Source organism: Antechinus flavipes, chromosome 5 (genome assembly GCF_016432865.1).
Source record: "Antechinus flavipes isolate AdamAnt ecotype Samford, QLD, Australia chromosome 5, AdamAnt_v2, whole genome shotgun sequence".
Lineage (NCBI taxonomy): Eukaryota > Metazoa > Chordata > Mammalia > Dasyuromorphia > Dasyuridae > Antechinus > Antechinus flavipes.
Window position 1 is genome coordinate 292,358,850 of NC_067402.1, and position 15,597 is coordinate 292,374,446.

Sequence of the window (15,597 nt, forward strand, 5' to 3'; positions counted from 1 at the left end):
CCTCTGTAAAATAATTGGTTTGGTTTAGATGAGCCCTGATGGATGGGAACTCCCGAAGGCAAGAATTGACTTTTGTCTTTAACTGTACCCTCAGTGATACTGCACAGTGTCTGGCTGCCCATGGTGCAGTCCAGACAGCGTTAAAGAAAAAGGGAGCTGATTAGAAGTCCAAAGAAAAGCACTTGGAACCTTAGGAGCAAAGAGAAACCCTGCAGGAAGCAGACTCCTCTCTCAGATTTCTAGGATATTAATCTAAATCCCAGTCCCATCAGCCAGGGTCCTCAAGGTCTCTTTGCACCCGTTGGCCACATATTTTGCAGTTCTAAAACCCCCAGTTTCTCATTCTCTGCCTCCCCTTTCCCAGCCTCTACTGTCCTTACTGACAAACTTGGGGTGCCAGGTCCCAGCTCTGGTCCCGAGGCCCCATTGCTGGAGATGTTGAGTTGGAAGCAGTTAGCTGCTCTCTGAGATTGAGGGAGAAAAAAAGGGGATTGTGGGAGGGGGCTGAGAGCAGAGAATGTCCCAGAAGGATACCTTGGGATCTCACTCCTAGTAATTCTCCAGACACAGTAAAGAGAAAGATACCATTCTTTATTTCTTAGTAAAAGTGTGAAAGGTCTGCAGGTGTGGCTGGAGGGCTGAACGTTGGCCGGGGACCCCCAGAGCAATAGTCCAGCTAGCTGACATTGATGGTGAGGATGGAAAGCAGGGAAGTGATGGGAACCTGCTGATCGGCAATGATGACGTGACAGGGATGGAGTTTGCAGTGGGGTATCAGTGATAATGGTACAGGATAATGATGCAGGATAACGTTACTGAGATGGAGAGGTTGGCCGAAGGGGCGGCCAGTGCCCCAGAGGAGGTCTCTGGGCTGATCATTCTTCCTTCAGAGAAATGGGGAGAAAGGGGCCTGATGACAGGTTGGTGTGTACAAGGAAAGGGGCTGGCTGCCCCTGGAGAGGCAGGTGAGCCTGGAGGCGCTATATGAAGACCTAGAAGTTTGGACTCAGTCCCAAGCAGAGGCCGTTACCAGCGGAGGATCCCGGGACAATATTTGTCAATGAGGCTCTGGTAGTAGGGCCGAAGCTCGGACACGTCTGGCAGGTTCTCCGACTTGGTGTAAAGATCAAACTTACTGTAAGAGGAACAGAGAAGGGGGCAGTGGGCTTGAGCACGGTCTGGGAAGGAGGAGCAGCCTCTGCCCTTCCACCTTCCCCTCCCCACCTTGGCTTCTGCCCCTTTTAGTTTAGGGCCAGCTAAACTTGACTGAGACATTAATGGCTGATAATGGCTGCAGGGGTCCTTCCTCCCGACCGTACTTCCTCCCTTCCTGACCCAGGGATCCTGCTACACAAATACTCGTTCCATAAATGAATGGAAGGCTGCCAGCAGGGGCCCGTCATGCCCTAAGCCCCTGCATGAGTCCTTGGGAAGACTCGCAGACTGTGACCGGCCTTCCTAGGGGCGGAGAGGAATCGGGACCGGGTGGGAGAAGGAGCAGCCAGGCTCTGCCCTTCTGTCTCTGCCTCAGTCTCCCATGTCTGTGCTTTCCGACTCCTCAGGCCCGGGCCGGACCCGGTGGGAAGGCCTCGGTGCTACCCTGCCTTGGACACTGGCCATTGGCCCCACGGGATCTCTGGCTACTTGCCCGAGAGTGTAAGCGGCTGCGGTGCAGGCTCTGGACTGCAAGGTCAGGCCTCCCTCCTGGGCTCACACTAGCATCCTTCGGCTAGAACGGAAGCCCCTGAAGGCAGGACCTGTGCCATTCTTCACACCTGCATCCCCAGGACCCAGATGTACACGTGGGCACTTTGTACATATTTATAGAAGAGAAGAATAGGGTCCAGAGCCCGGGACGGCTCATCTCTTACTGAGAAGCCCCCCCCCCCCAGCCTGACCCAGGCTCACCCCTGCTGCTACTTCTGGCTAAAGGAGCCTTCTCCCCCACATCCTGCCCTAAGCAGAACATCAGGGGTGTCCTCTGAGCTGGCTGGGGGAGGGGAGCCGGAGCTGAGTCCCCGACCCCAGCCCTTACTTGAACTCTTGGACCCAGGGCAGCATGCTGAGATCATGGGGGCTGCAGAGGTGCCGGTAATCACCACCCGTATGCCAAGGGTAGAAGGAGTGGAAACGGATCATATAGAAGGCCTAGAGGGAGGGAGGGAGGAAGTATGCCCCCTGATTATTCATTTCCTCCCTAGCCCAGCGCCCCCACCCCCCAAGCCCTGGGGAACCAGCCCCTGGTTCATCAGGTGAGTTCCCCTGATTCCAAACACTCCCAAGCCCACCCAGGCCACCTTTTGGGGCCCGGCAACTGCCAAGCTCTTGCTTCCCCCGATTCACCATCAATCCCTTCCAAAGTCCAGGTCTAGGCCCCCAGAAAGCTTAGCCCAACAAGACCCAATCCTACAAGGCCATGGAGCTCTCTTCTCAGAAGTTAGCAACTGGAGGCTGGGGATTGCACATTTTGGCCCCACTCACCTCAGGAGGCAGGGAGAATTTGTTGAACTTCATCATTTGATACATGTACTCTGTGTAAGAAGAGATGATCGCAGGCCTGGCCTCCACCCCACTGGCCATCAAAGACCCCCCCATCAGCCATCACCCCAAGAGAGATCCCACAAGGTTCCATTCTATAGAACCTGTAACCCTTTTCCCAGGAGCCCACAGACAGCTGGCTCTGAGTTATAAGGGAAGTCGGGGCTCATGGTTTTCACTTTGGGGATCCCTATGTCTCCTCTGTGATTGGGGGAAGGAGGATTCTTTGGGGAGGGCGTCTTTAGGAGGACAGGGGGAGGAGCACCGGGTGGGGAGGCGGAGGGGGGAAGGAGGAGGCCAGGGGAAAGATCTCACCATCATGGCCCCAGGACATCAGTACGTTCTCCAGGCCACAGTGCGGCTCATACATCCCATACTCAGTGCTGGAGGGTTGAGATTGTTAGGGAGTTGGTAGGGAAGGGAGAAGGCCTGAGGAAGGGGGGAGTCTGCTTTGATTCAGGTGCAAAAAGACAGATCTCTGGGTGGAGAGATTTGAGAGGAGCCCTTTGTAGGAGGAACTCTTCAGGGTGGGAGAAGGGAAATGGGGTGGGGTTCTCTCTCTCTCTCTCTCTCTCTCTCTCTCTCTCTCTCTCTCTCTCTCTCTCTCTCTCTCTGTGTGTGTGTGTGTATGTGGTGGTGGGGGGAAGTAAGGGGGAATCTTTATATAAGAGATCTGTTGGGGGGTCTCTTTGTAGGAAAGATCTTTAGGAGGGACTGGGAGAGGGATCTATGGGGTTGGTGGGGAGGGGAGGAACCTGGGCAGGGGCTTATCTCATGGGGAGATCTCTGGGCTGGGGAGGAGGGTCACCAGTATCGAGGGTCCTTGATGTCAGGATTGTCCTGAAAAGTTGAATCCCAAAAGACGACAGATTTTTGGGGACGGCAACCAACAGGGAAGGTGTCTCCGACAACTGACCACTGGATGTGGGAGGCAGCAGAATCATGAACTTGTGGTCACAGCTCACAGGACCTTGAGCCACCCCATCTCCCCAGAATGGATCAGAGCCAAGAGCTCACAGCCCACATCCCTTGAACCCGTGGCTCAAAATCCACCCAGACAGTGACCAAAGTTCAACTTGGAGTTCCTCCTAGTCTAAAGCCCAGAACCTAGAACCTAGAGCCCAGAACCAATCCAGCTTCTAACCCCAAACTCAGAGTGCTTAAGCCATAGATTAGAACTCAAAAACTAGAACCCAGATCCCAGAACCAGTCCAGCCTCTAACCCCAAACCCAGAATCCTTAAATCATAGAACAGAATCCAGAACCTAGAACCCAGAGTCCGGAACCAGTCTAGCCTCTAACCCCAAACCCAGAATCCTTAAACCATTGATCAGAACCCAGAACCTAGAATCCAGAGCCCAGAACCAGTCCAGTCTCTAACCCTAACTCCAGAATCCCTAAGCCATAGATCAGAAGCCAGAGCCCAGAAGGCAGTACCAGAGCTGAGCCATCTTAGTTGTCCCTTCTTACCTGAGGCTCCCCAGCCATAACAAGAATTTTCCCCAGATCATGCAGCAATCCCACCAGGTGGAACCAATCTAAGGAGGAAGAACAAGGACAGGTGTTGGGGAAGAGACTTCTGAGAAGGTGGAGATGGGAAGAGGGGGTAACTGCAATGGCAGCTCTTGGCCTGGGAGGACAGAGGGGTGCCCTACTGTGTGCTATTAGCACCCCAAGTACAGGAGCCCATTGTGATCCATGCTTGGATCTCCCTAGAACCTCTTCAGCACCATACACCCAGGGACCTCCAGAAATGTCAGTCAGATGAGTTATATCCATTCTACAAAGGAGGAAGCAGGTAGTTCAATCGACCCAGCATTTATCTGAGCTCTCCTATGTAGGAGCTCAAGGCAGGGGACTAGAGATGCAAAGAAAAGTGAAAATCGGGCCCTGCCCTCCAGGAGCTTACATTCTCCTGGAGAGAAACTTCCTAGACCGAGTTAAATGTACAGGACAGTTTGAGGAGGGAAGCCAGGGAAGTTTCCAGAGGAAGTCAAACCTAAATAGGGTCTTCTGTGGCCAACAGTCTGAGGGAACAGCTGGGGGGGGGTGCCTTTTTCTCATTGTCCTGAGTTCAAATTCAGCCTCAGACACTAGCTGTGTGACCCTCGGCAAGTCATTTCACCCTGTTTGCCTCAGTTTCCTTAGCTGAAATATGAAGTGGAGAAGAAAATGGTAAACCACTCCAGTATCTGCCAAGAAAACCCCAAATGGGGTCACAGAATCAGATACAATCGAAAGAACTGAACAATAACAATGGATTCTGAAAGACAGAAGACAGGAGGTCTTCTGGGTATAACAGGAGTGGGAGGTGCAGCTTTGCCAAATTAAGGGAACAGCAAGGAGGTCGATCAGGGAGCAGCAGAGAGTGTGTGAAGGGGCATACTGAGGCTGCCTGGAAAGCAGACTGGGCCAAGTCTGAGGCCACAAGAAACATTCCACTGGGTGTCTACCCTCCTGCTCCAACCAGAGAGAGACGGAGCGCTCCCGCAGGGGATCAGGAGCCTGGACCTAAGGCCTGATTTTCCCTCTGATCTCCTGTTTGCCACTTGGAAAGGAGATTGGACCCTTGCACCCTTTCTGTGGCCCCTCCCATTCCACTGTTCTAGGATTCTTCCTCTTCTTTCTCTTCTTCTTCTTCTCCTCTTCCTCCTCCTTCCTTTTCTTATTCCTCTTCCTCTTCTTCCTTTTCTTCCTCCTCTTCTTCTCCTTCCTCTTCTTTTTCCTCCTCCTCCTTCTATAAAGAAAATCCTCCTCTATGTAACACTGGCCTCCAGAACCCCTTCCATAGAGATTAGGGATACTCTTACTGTCTCTTTAGGAGAGGTGAGGATCTTAACTGTCAGTGGTGAGAGGGGTACATGAAGTACAGAAAAAAAGAGATTTTTTTGAGAGACTGAGGAAGACAACTGTTAAAGAAAAGTATGCCATGGATTGTGCGGGGCTTTAGCGGGGTTTAGAGGAAGAAGAGAGTGTTTCCCCGAGGTTGCAATCAGGGAAGGCTTCATGTAAGATATTGCCTTGACAACGAGCTAGAACCACTGATTCAGAATCACGGAACCTCAGGAGTGAAAGAGGCCATAGTCACATCTAGTCAGACCTTTAACAGTGCAGAAACTGCTTCTACAACATCCCAGAGCTGTTGCCAATCCTACTTCCAAGGGGAGAACTCTCCCGCACCCCAAGGCAGTCGCTTCTCCCTGGAGATCACCGGTTGTTAGAGAATGTTTCCTGCTTCAAGCCTGAACTGGTCTCTCTGTAAAGCTCCAGTGTCCCTGGTCTTGCTCCCTGGGGCCAAGCAGAATGGCGAGGAGGAGCCCTCCTCCTCAGGGCTGCTGTCCAGATATTGAAACCAGCTCTCTCATTCTCCCTTCTTCTTTCCAGGGAAAGCGTCCAGGCTAAACACCTCAATCAGCCGGCTGATCTCCAGATCCCCTCTTTCCTTTGAGCTTTCATCACAGAAGCAATGTAATAAGGTGGCAAGAGGGCTGGATCTACAGCCTGGGGAGACCTGGGAGGGAATCCAATTTCTCACACTGACTAGCTGTGAATGAGTCAGGACAGCTCCATTGACTCCATGAAGTCTCAGTGTCCTTATCTATAAAAAAGGGGGAAATGTTGGGGCTCCCTCGTATGTGGAAAGGGCTTTGCAAAGCATATAGCAGTAGAAATATGTCAGCTGTTGCTTTAATTTTCCTGGTCTCCCTTCTCTGGAGGCCCCTTTCTAAATTACTTCATATGTATTCCTTCCACCTGATACTGATCTCCATCCCTGGGAAAGAAGAGATTTGAAGTAACTCTTAAGGATGTATGATCCTGGAGGGCAGGAATTATTTCCTCTCTGGCACTTGCTTGATCTCCAGTGCCCTGCATCTTAATTAATGTTTGTTGGAGGGAAAAAGAATTTCTTCCTAAATGTGGGGCCTAGACCTGGACTCAGTACCCAGAATGCTCTCTGATGGACACAGAAGAACACATCTCACTTACTCTGGACCTAGTGCCCCAGACAAGACGTGACCACTCTCTGCCATCGCTTTAGTGTGGGCCAGCAGAAGGCTGGCCTTTCCCCAGCTCTGTCATTCTGAGCCAAGTTCTTGGAGAACCCTCTCCCCTCCCACTGGGGACCCTAGCAGCTATACCGTATATAGCCTATATATGGCTGCTAGAGGTTCAGCAGCAGGATCCCTCCTTCCTCAGGTCCAGGGGCTTAGGACAAGCTGCTTTCAGGCCTTGGATTCACAAAGGATGTCAGAAAAACTTTCAAATACTCAAAACCATCCCTAAGTGGGATGTCAGGAGGTAGTGAGCTTCCTGTCACTGGACAGCTTCAAGCAGAAGCTGAAGGGGTGCTTGAAGGGTATGGCATGAAGGGAATTACTGCTTAAGTGCAGAATCTAGGTTCTAGTTCTGTGAATGAATATAGTAGAGGAATAATTGAATGGGAGCATAATAAAATAATCATAATCTTTTCAATCACAAAAAGTCCCACCTAGGCAATAACTCATCAAGCACTGAATATTAAAGACTAATTACATTGGGAATAATAATCAGAACAATGGATTGTTAATCACAATCCAGTGAAACTGTTTTTGAATGAATGAGTATATTAAATAAATGATTGGGTGGAGAGAATGACCTACAGTGATACGGTGCCTGAAGGGAAAATGATTCCATGAACTTCACCCTTAATTCTCTGACCGCAGAGACCTGGGCTGCTCCTAGATTTGGGGTTTGGAGAACTATGACTCACACATCCCGTGGTCTGGAGTTTTTTTCCTGTCTTTCTGTGACTGGGCTGGGTTCCTTCTTCCCTTCCTCCCCAGAAGGGGGCTACAGTTGTAATCCCTCCCTGCGCCTCACTCTGTGGCCAGGGAAAAGGATATTCCTTCTGTTTCTAAACCTGGAGATTCCCCAAGTCTGGCCCTCCACGTTCCCTTAACTTATCTATTCTGCCAGAGTCCCATTATCCCTTATTCCCTGGATCCCTGGCTCAGGTGAGGAGGGGATCTTCTCTAGAGGCGAGAATGTGACCTCTGATCTCCTCAACCCAAGGAGGGACTGAAAGAAGCCTGAACATGAAACAAGATCTCAAGTGAAGGAAGTGAACAGAGAAGCCTTGGAGATCACCCCGTCCAAATCCTGATTGTGCAGAGGGAGAAACTAAGGCCAAGCAGCAGGGTCTGGATCATTAGGACCAGAGGGGTCTCTCTGCCACCCCGCCCTATGTAAGACGGGTGCTCCATGTGTGTCTGTTCCAGAGAAGGTACAGGAGAGAGCTAAGAACTGAGCCTTTGAGGAATAGGGACAAGAAGAAGGAATCCCTGGGAAGCAAGAGATACCCTTATCGGGGTGAGCCTTTCGGATGCCCTCAGCCGTCTGAAATGCATGGAATGAATTGGGAAAGTCCACATCGGGGTCAGACTCATCCACCAGCCCATCCAGCAGATCCACAGCCTCCATCACAGTCATCTTTTTGTAGGAGAATCCACCAAATTCCACGTGCTAGGGAGAAGAAGCATACTTTGGAACAAGAATCCATTATCTCCTAGAAATGGATCCAATAACCCCAAGGAAGCTATCACTCCCAGGTCACGAGCTCTATCATCCCCAGATCACAAGCTCATCCATCACCCCTAGGTCACAAACTTCATCACCCCCCATATTACGAGCTCCATCATCCTTAAGTCACAAAGTCCATCATCCCCAGCTCACAAGCTCCTCATCCCCCAATTACAAGCTCCATCATCCTTAGGTCACAAGCTCCATCACCCCAGCTTACAGATCCATCACCCCAGGAAATAACCCAACTCATGAAATCCTCACTGAGGACAGAGGCCACTATTGTTGACTCAGATCTGTCACCATAAGGCAAAGGACCCCTTCTCCCATCTCACCTTCTTCCTGACAAAATCCACAGTTTGGTGGGTGTGCATGAGCTTGTAGGTAGCGTAGACTCGGTCCAGGAGGGGTCCTGACTGCAAGTCCCAATTGGGTTAGATTCCAGCTTCTCCCCCTCCCATCCCACTGACACCTCGTCATCCCTAACCCCGTGACCCTCTCTCTTCTAGCCCTTGGCCACCCACCCCCCAAACCCTTCCTTCTTTGTGGCCACTGAAGTTGTTCTTTCTGAATGGCCAGGACCAGGGAGCGCTATCAGGGTCAAGCTGGAAGCTCTTACGGTGTAGTTTCGGAAGTTCTCCTTGTCTTTGCCCCCATCGGGCTGGTAAATCTGAGAAGGGTCCGAACCCTATGGAGAAAAGGAGGAGGTGAGCTTGGCCAGTTTGGGAGAGCAGGGGAAGGCTAGACTTCTGTCTGAGAAGGCCTCAGGAGGGGCAGGAGAGGGTAAGGGAAGCAGCCCACCAGGCCCAGAAGCATCAGTGTCTGAGAGAGGGAGAAAACAATGTAGTAACCCTGGGAGGGCTGGGACCATGGCCCTGGAAATGTCAGCCTGGGAAAACAGAGCCCCACTCAGGCATGCTCCCCTGCTCACTGACACTCCTTCTCGACCCACCAGCCTGGTTCAAGTTCCCTCTCAGACACGCCTGGGCCCCAGGGGTTGGGGGTGAGGGACCTCCTGGGAGCCAAGGGTCAGAGCAGAGAGCCCTCCCACTGTGAGGCGCATCCCTGCTTCCAGAGAAAATGAGACAAGACATCCTGGGCTCAGCTGAGCCTGTGATCAGAAGGGAGGAGAGCAACTGAGGACACGAAGAAGGAGAAAAATTAACTCACTGGCCTCCTCTCCTAGGAAGGAAAGGATCTAGAGGGGAGACCCAGGACTTAGGAGCCACAATTGCTATGAGATGTTATAGTTGTTGCTGTGCCTCTGTAAGCCTCAGTTTCCCCACTAATGAAATGAAGAGAGTGGCTCCGGTTCCAAGGATTGAGGGGGGAAATGATAATGCAGTCTGGGGGGACCTGGAAGAACCCAGTCTTTGGGTTCCACTCCCTTCTACCCGAGTTTTTCCAACCAGGCATTTGCCCTCCAACCCAGCCTGTTTCCTCTTCCCTATTTGTCCCATATTAGCCTATTTGGGTGGATCTTGGGGCTCTGTAAGGACTGGGGCTAGGCAGTGAACGCAGGGTCCCAAAATACATTCCCCAAACCATATATCCAGCCCTTCTTTTCCCCCAAAGTTTTGGAAGCAGACTGGGACTGGGGGGAGACCCTGGAATAGCCTAGCAAGTAGGGAGGTATCCAAGAACTGATGTCCCTGGAGCAGTCTGGAAAGGGGGCACCCAGGAGCTGTGGATTTGGAGCAGTCTGAGGAGGGAAGACCCAGGACCCTGAAGCAACTTAGAGAAAGGGGATAATCAGCAGCATTTTGAAAGGCATCCAGAGAAAGGACACTCACCACGAGAACTTTCATCTTGACCACAGGCCTAATGGAGAACAGGATGGAAAGGGGATGTGTGGCTTGTGACTTGTGGCTTGTGTGTGGTCTGTCTGAGCCCAGGGGGCTCTTATATATGCCCTTAGGTTACATAAACATCGGTGGAAGTGACCAGTTCTAACTCAAGCTAGTTGGTCCTAGCCAAGAGGTAATTAGTGACCATTTAATCGGCTGACCTTGGCCTGCTCACTACTAGTTAATAAGTCAGAGTCTTTCCCCTTCCCCCTTCCCTGGAAGGCCCACTCTGACCTCTACTCCACAGACAACCTCTTTAGAGAGAGAGCAGGATGGGGGTTAAGATGGGATGGGATGGGATTGGCTAGAATGGGGATGGGAGAGGAATGGGTTCTCATGAAGCCCCAAAGAAGGTGAGCTTTAGTCAGAAAAAGAGAGGTGGGTTGCTAGAAGTTGTTGGAAATCCTACTTAGGAGCTTGAACCGCCTCAGTTTCCAGTCAGAAATGTGCCAATGGAGAAGTATTACATCATGAGGGAAAATTGGGAAGACAACCATTAATCAAACCAGGATCATCGAGGCCCCCCTCTCTGACCAGGAGCCGTGATGCTAGGGGAGGGGGCTCCCAACAAGGATGACAGAGGACTGAGGAGTTTTCTCACATCTGGCAAGAGAAACTTGGAAGAAAAATACTCTATGCTGTGTTTTAGCTCCAACTAGCAGAGACAATTTATGGATATATATAAACATCTTTACTTAGACAAAGGTTCAGTGTGCCCTCCGCTAGTCAGAATACTCTCACACTCCAAGCAATTGTTGCCTTATCATTTATAGTAATCTCAAAACCAAATATGAACTTGAACAATAAAGCAAAAATATAGACAAGTTTAAGTTTGGGATTTTTAATTTTGAGAGGTAGTTATGAGTATTTTGAGAGCACGGTCCTGGACATGGGTTCAAATCTCAGTCTTGCCACTTATTGCCTGTAGAACTTGGCAGAAAATCACTAAACATTTCAGAGTCGACATTTCCTCCTCTGCAAAAATGAGAGGGTTAGACTAGATGGGCAAATCAAATCCTGAGAGTCTGAGTCTTCCTAGCCTTGATTTAATCATCTGATTTGAGGGAGGAGATACTGTCATAATACATCCCTATGGGCTAGATCTAGGGATACTTTGCTACATTTGCCAATCAGAGCAATAGCCATTTAATGGCAGAAAGTGAGAGGAAATATCTTCCTGAAAAGATTTACATAAACTGATGCCGAGTGAAGCCAACAGAACCAGGAAAATATTATGTACAGCAACGGCAAGATTATGCGATGATCAACTGTAATAGACTTAGCTCTTCTCAGCAACTCAGTGAAACAAGACAATTCCAATAAACTTGGGATGGAAAATGCCATCTGCCTCCAGAGAGAGAAACATGGAGACTGAATGCAGATCGGAACATTGTATTTTCCCCTCTTATTTCCTTCTGTATTTTTTTTTCATGATTTTTCCCTTTGTTCTGATTTTTCTCCCTTAACACAAGTCACTTTGTTTAAAAAAAAAAAAAAAAAAAAAGAATGTACATGTATAATCTAAAAAAATAAATAAATAAAGGGGAAGAAAAGAATGGAAAAATAAATAAATAATATCTTCCTGAAACCAACCATTCCCTCTTAAACCACTTTACTGAAGGGTTCCCCTTTCAGGATGATGAAATGTGAACCAAGAACTGCCTCTCTTAAAAGGATTAGAGAAGAAGACATCCCTACTACTTTGATCACTATCTTTAGGATCAGTCAGTCATTAGAGAGACTTCTTTCTCTTTCCTCTCCTCCTTTGCTTTTTATTCTTTTATCACTATCTTCCCCTTCAGCTATTTTGCATGAGGAGTTGACTCTTCTGGCCAAGACAAATCCCTCTACATGTATCAGTGACCCCATCCCATTCATCTTCTCCTGTAGATTGCCTCCTTCTGTCAATTGTAACATGTCTCAATACATCTCCTCGCTCACTAAACTTTATTTTTCTCCCTAACTATTGGCTGCTAGAAATGTGTTTGTGCCTTTCCCATCTCAAAACAAAAACCCTTGCTTGATCCATCTATCCCCACCGGCTATTGTCCCATCTCTCTCCTCCCTTTCATGACTCAATGGTGTTGCCACTACTTTTCTCCCAATCTTCTAAATGCTCTACTTAAGAGTTAAATCTGATTTCCAACCTCATCATCTAACTGAAATTGCTCTTTCCAAAGTTACCAGTGATCTCTTAAAAATACCAAAACCGAAGGTTTCGTCTCAATTCACAACCTTCTTGATTTGTTCTATAGCTGATCACCCTCTTCTCTCTAGATTTTCACAACACTGCTTCCTCTTAGTTCTCCTTCAAATTATCTGACTTCTCTGTGTCCTTTGTAGGATCCTCATCCAGATTTTTCCTACTAAGAATGGGAGCCCCCAAGAAACTGGAAACAGTGGATGCCCATCAGTTGGCGAATGACTGAATAAGTGATGGTATATGGATGTTATGGAATATTGTTGTTCTAAAAGAAAAGACCAGCAGGATGATTTCAGTGAGGCCTGGAGAGACTTACATTGAACTGATGCTGAGTGAATTGAGTGGAACCAGAAGATCATTATACAACAAGATTATAAGACGATCAATTCTGATGGACGTGGCTTTTTTCAACAATGAGATGATTGAGGCCAGTTCTAGTGGTCTTATAATGAAAAGAGTTATTTGACTCAGAGAGAGAACTATGGGAACTGAGTATGAACCACAACATAGTATTTTCATGTTTTGGCGTTCACTTGTATTTTGTTTTCTTTTTCATTTTTTTTTCTTTTTGATCTGATATTTCTTGTGCAGCATGATAATTGTGGAAATATGTATAGAAGAATTGCATGATTAACATATATTGAATTATTTGCCATCTAGGGGAGGGGGTGGGGGGAAGAGAGGGAAAAAATTTGGAACACAGGGTTTTGTCAGGGTGAATGTTGAGAGTTATCTATGCATATATTTTGAAAATAAAAAAGCTTTAATTAAAAAAAAGAATGGGAGCCCCCAAAAGCTCTGTCCTGGGCTTTCTTCTCTTCTCCCTCTATAGTCTTTGATTTAATGATCCCATCAGGTGCCATGGATTCATATTCATCTCTCTGATGATTCTCAGATCATCTTATCTAGCTATATCCAATCTCTCTGCTCATCTCCAAGAACTCTTCAGACTGGATTTCCAATTTGGATATCCAGTAGGCACCTGTCTTTCTTCTAAAACCTACTCTCCCTCCCTATTAGTCTTTTTTCATTGTCTTTCTTCTAAAACCTACTCTCTCAAACTCCCCTATCAGTTGAGGGCACCCATCTTCCCAGGCACTTAGACATCATTTTCACCTCCACATATCCAAACTGTTGCCAAGACCTGTTGATCTTACTTTTGAGATGTCTCTCAAATACACCTCCTTCTTTCCTCTGACCCTGCCCCCACCTTTATCTTCTCAAGTCTCTACTATTGCAATAACTGGCTCTTGATCTCCCTGTCACAAGAGCCTACTTAAATGTCAAAGTGATCCTCTTGTCTGACCATGTCACCACCCTTCACTCCCACCTTTCCTCTGTTACCTCTTTCCACCCTGCTCTTGTTGTTCCTTGAACAAAACCTAATACCTCCCATTTCTGCAAAGAAATTTTCACTAGTTGTCCTATATATTTGGAATATTCTTCCTCTTTATCTCTGCCTCCTAGCTTCCTTAGGATTTCAGCTAAAATTCTACTTTATATAAAAAACTTTTCCAGGTCCCCTTATGCCGTGTGTTTCCTCTGAGGTACCTCCAACTTGCTGAGTACATAATTGTTTGTATTTTGTCTTTCCAATTAGAATGGATGCTCCTTGAGGGCAGGGGCTAATTTGTCTTTTTTGGTATCCCTAATACTTAGCACAGTGGTTCACATATAGCATACACTTAATAAATGATTATTGACAATGTTGAGCCATGGGGATTAGACGCTCTTGGCAAAGGATGGAATATAACCAAAATATATTTACCTGGGTCTTATTTTTTCAGTCAAGAAACATTTATACTGAAAATGTAGAAGAGAGAAAAACTTTGCATTTAACGGATAAGTCAGATTTCATAGAGAATATTACTGTCCAACACAGACGATAGACGGGACTATATAGACATGTGTATGTACATGTGACAAAGGCTCGATGTGACATATCCAGACTAATAATAACAGTAACAATCACATATCAATTACTCTGTGTACATGATGATATTAAGTCCTGTGGTTCCAGTGGGAAACACATTAAACAATGTTTTCATGAGGAACCTTTCTCCAATTGTATCTTAAATGTCATTTGGGATTAGTGGGTGTAAACTTTTCAATCTACACCAGGGAAATTGAGAGATGGCAGGCTTTGTTTTGAATTTGGAAGTCAAATTGAACGGAAGGGTGAAGGTAAAGCTAATAAATGCTTTGCTTTCCTTCAAGAATGAAGCGATTCTGTTGCTTCAGTTTCCTCATCTGTAAAATGAACTGAAGAAGGAAATGGCAAACCACTCCAGTAGCTTTGCCAAGAAAAACTCAAATGGGGTCACAAAGCGTTGCACACAACAATCTTAAGTTCCTTACCTATAAAATGAGGTCAGTAATAGCACCTAACTTGCAGAATTGTTTTGAAGTTCAAATGAGATACTATTTGTCAAGAGCTTTGCTAATTTTAAAGAGTTATGTAAATCTTAGCTGTAATAATATGCATCATTGTTTTTTGGATGCCACTTCACCCAGTAGGACAAAAACTGGCCCATAGATACACCTCATTGAAGTAGTCAAATGTTCCTGAACTTGGTTTACCTCTGGACTCAGCCTATGCAATGGCTGAGCTCCAAGAGTGGAATCAGTAAGTTTTCCATGGGCAGAAAGAAGCTCATCCTATGATACATTAGCAAAGAAATGTCAGACTTGAGAATGAATTGCCAGGATCTGTTTCCAGAAATATTGGGGGTTATGATGGTGACTTAGGAGCGGATCATCACCATCAGAAATTACAGCTGAGCTATCCTTCAGAGGACAAACAATCTATTATTAAGCACTTGCTTTGTTCCAGACATAGTAGTAGATCTTGGCAACATGAATACTCACCTCTCTAGCTTTAATTCCTGAATTAGGGCTTTGTATCAGGGCCAGGGGCCATCCCATGCCATGCTTCCGGGAAGGGGCGGCCGGCCTTGCTCAGTCTTGTTCTTCGTGCCTGAAATTCCTGACCTTCCCTTTACCTCCTGGGATTAGATCTTCTAGATCTTTGAGATTCAGAGAACTGGATCCTCTCTCTAGTAACTCAGGACCCCTGATCTGAAACTGTCCAGTCTGAGCGCTGCAGCACTTCTGAATATCCTACCTTGGGATTTTTCCAGAGAAACCCTTCACTCTTGCTGCCTCAGAACAAAGAAACTGAGAGACTACATGTGTCGTCTTACCGATCAGTATCTGGAGTAGATATGGGGGTACAGTGCAGGGATGTCTATCACCCCCTTGGGAAGCCATCTTGGCAGGAAGTCCTAGGGATAAATTGGATGAAACAGCAAAGACCATACCATAATGGGAAAGGCAGCCAGGACATACATAAGTATATACAGAATAAATATAAACGGAAGTTATATGTGTGTGGTTGGTGCCTAAATATAGACCCAACTCAGCTCTCATGTGCATGGTGAGATATCTGAT

At 47.5% G+C, this 15,597-nt stretch overlaps 1 protein-coding gene across 2 annotated transcripts; it reads right to left on the bottom strand.

Moving 5' to 3' along the window:
• Window positions 1-570: 570 nt before the first annotated feature.
• MIOX (myo-inositol oxygenase) lies at window positions 571-10,008 on the bottom strand. Of its 2 annotated transcripts, XM_051962589.1 has the most exons (10): window positions 9,891-10,006; window positions 8,717-8,785; window positions 8,433-8,513; window positions 7,878-8,040; window positions 4,009-4,076; window positions 3,347-3,456; window positions 2,854-2,921; window positions 2,482-2,531; window positions 2,036-2,148; window positions 571-1,135 (listed from the first exon to the last, which is right to left on the bottom strand). In XM_051962589.1, the coding sequence occupies exons 1-10, from the start codon at window positions 9,903-9,905 to the stop codon at window positions 1,027-1,029; spliced, it is 846 nt and encodes a 281-aa protein (XP_051818549.1). In that variant the 5' UTR covers window positions 9,906-10,006; the 3' UTR covers window positions 571-1,026. The 2 variants fall into 2 exon arrangements, with proteins under 2 accessions (XP_051818549.1, XP_051818550.1); XM_051962590.1 differs by lacking the exons at window positions 571-1,135; window positions 2,036-2,148; window positions 2,482-2,531; ... (1 more) ...; window positions 3,347-3,456; window positions 4,009-4,076 and adding an exon at window positions 4,812-5,275 and having other exon boundaries at window positions 9,891-10,008.
• Between the last annotated feature and the right edge of the window lie 5,589 nt (window positions 10,009-15,597).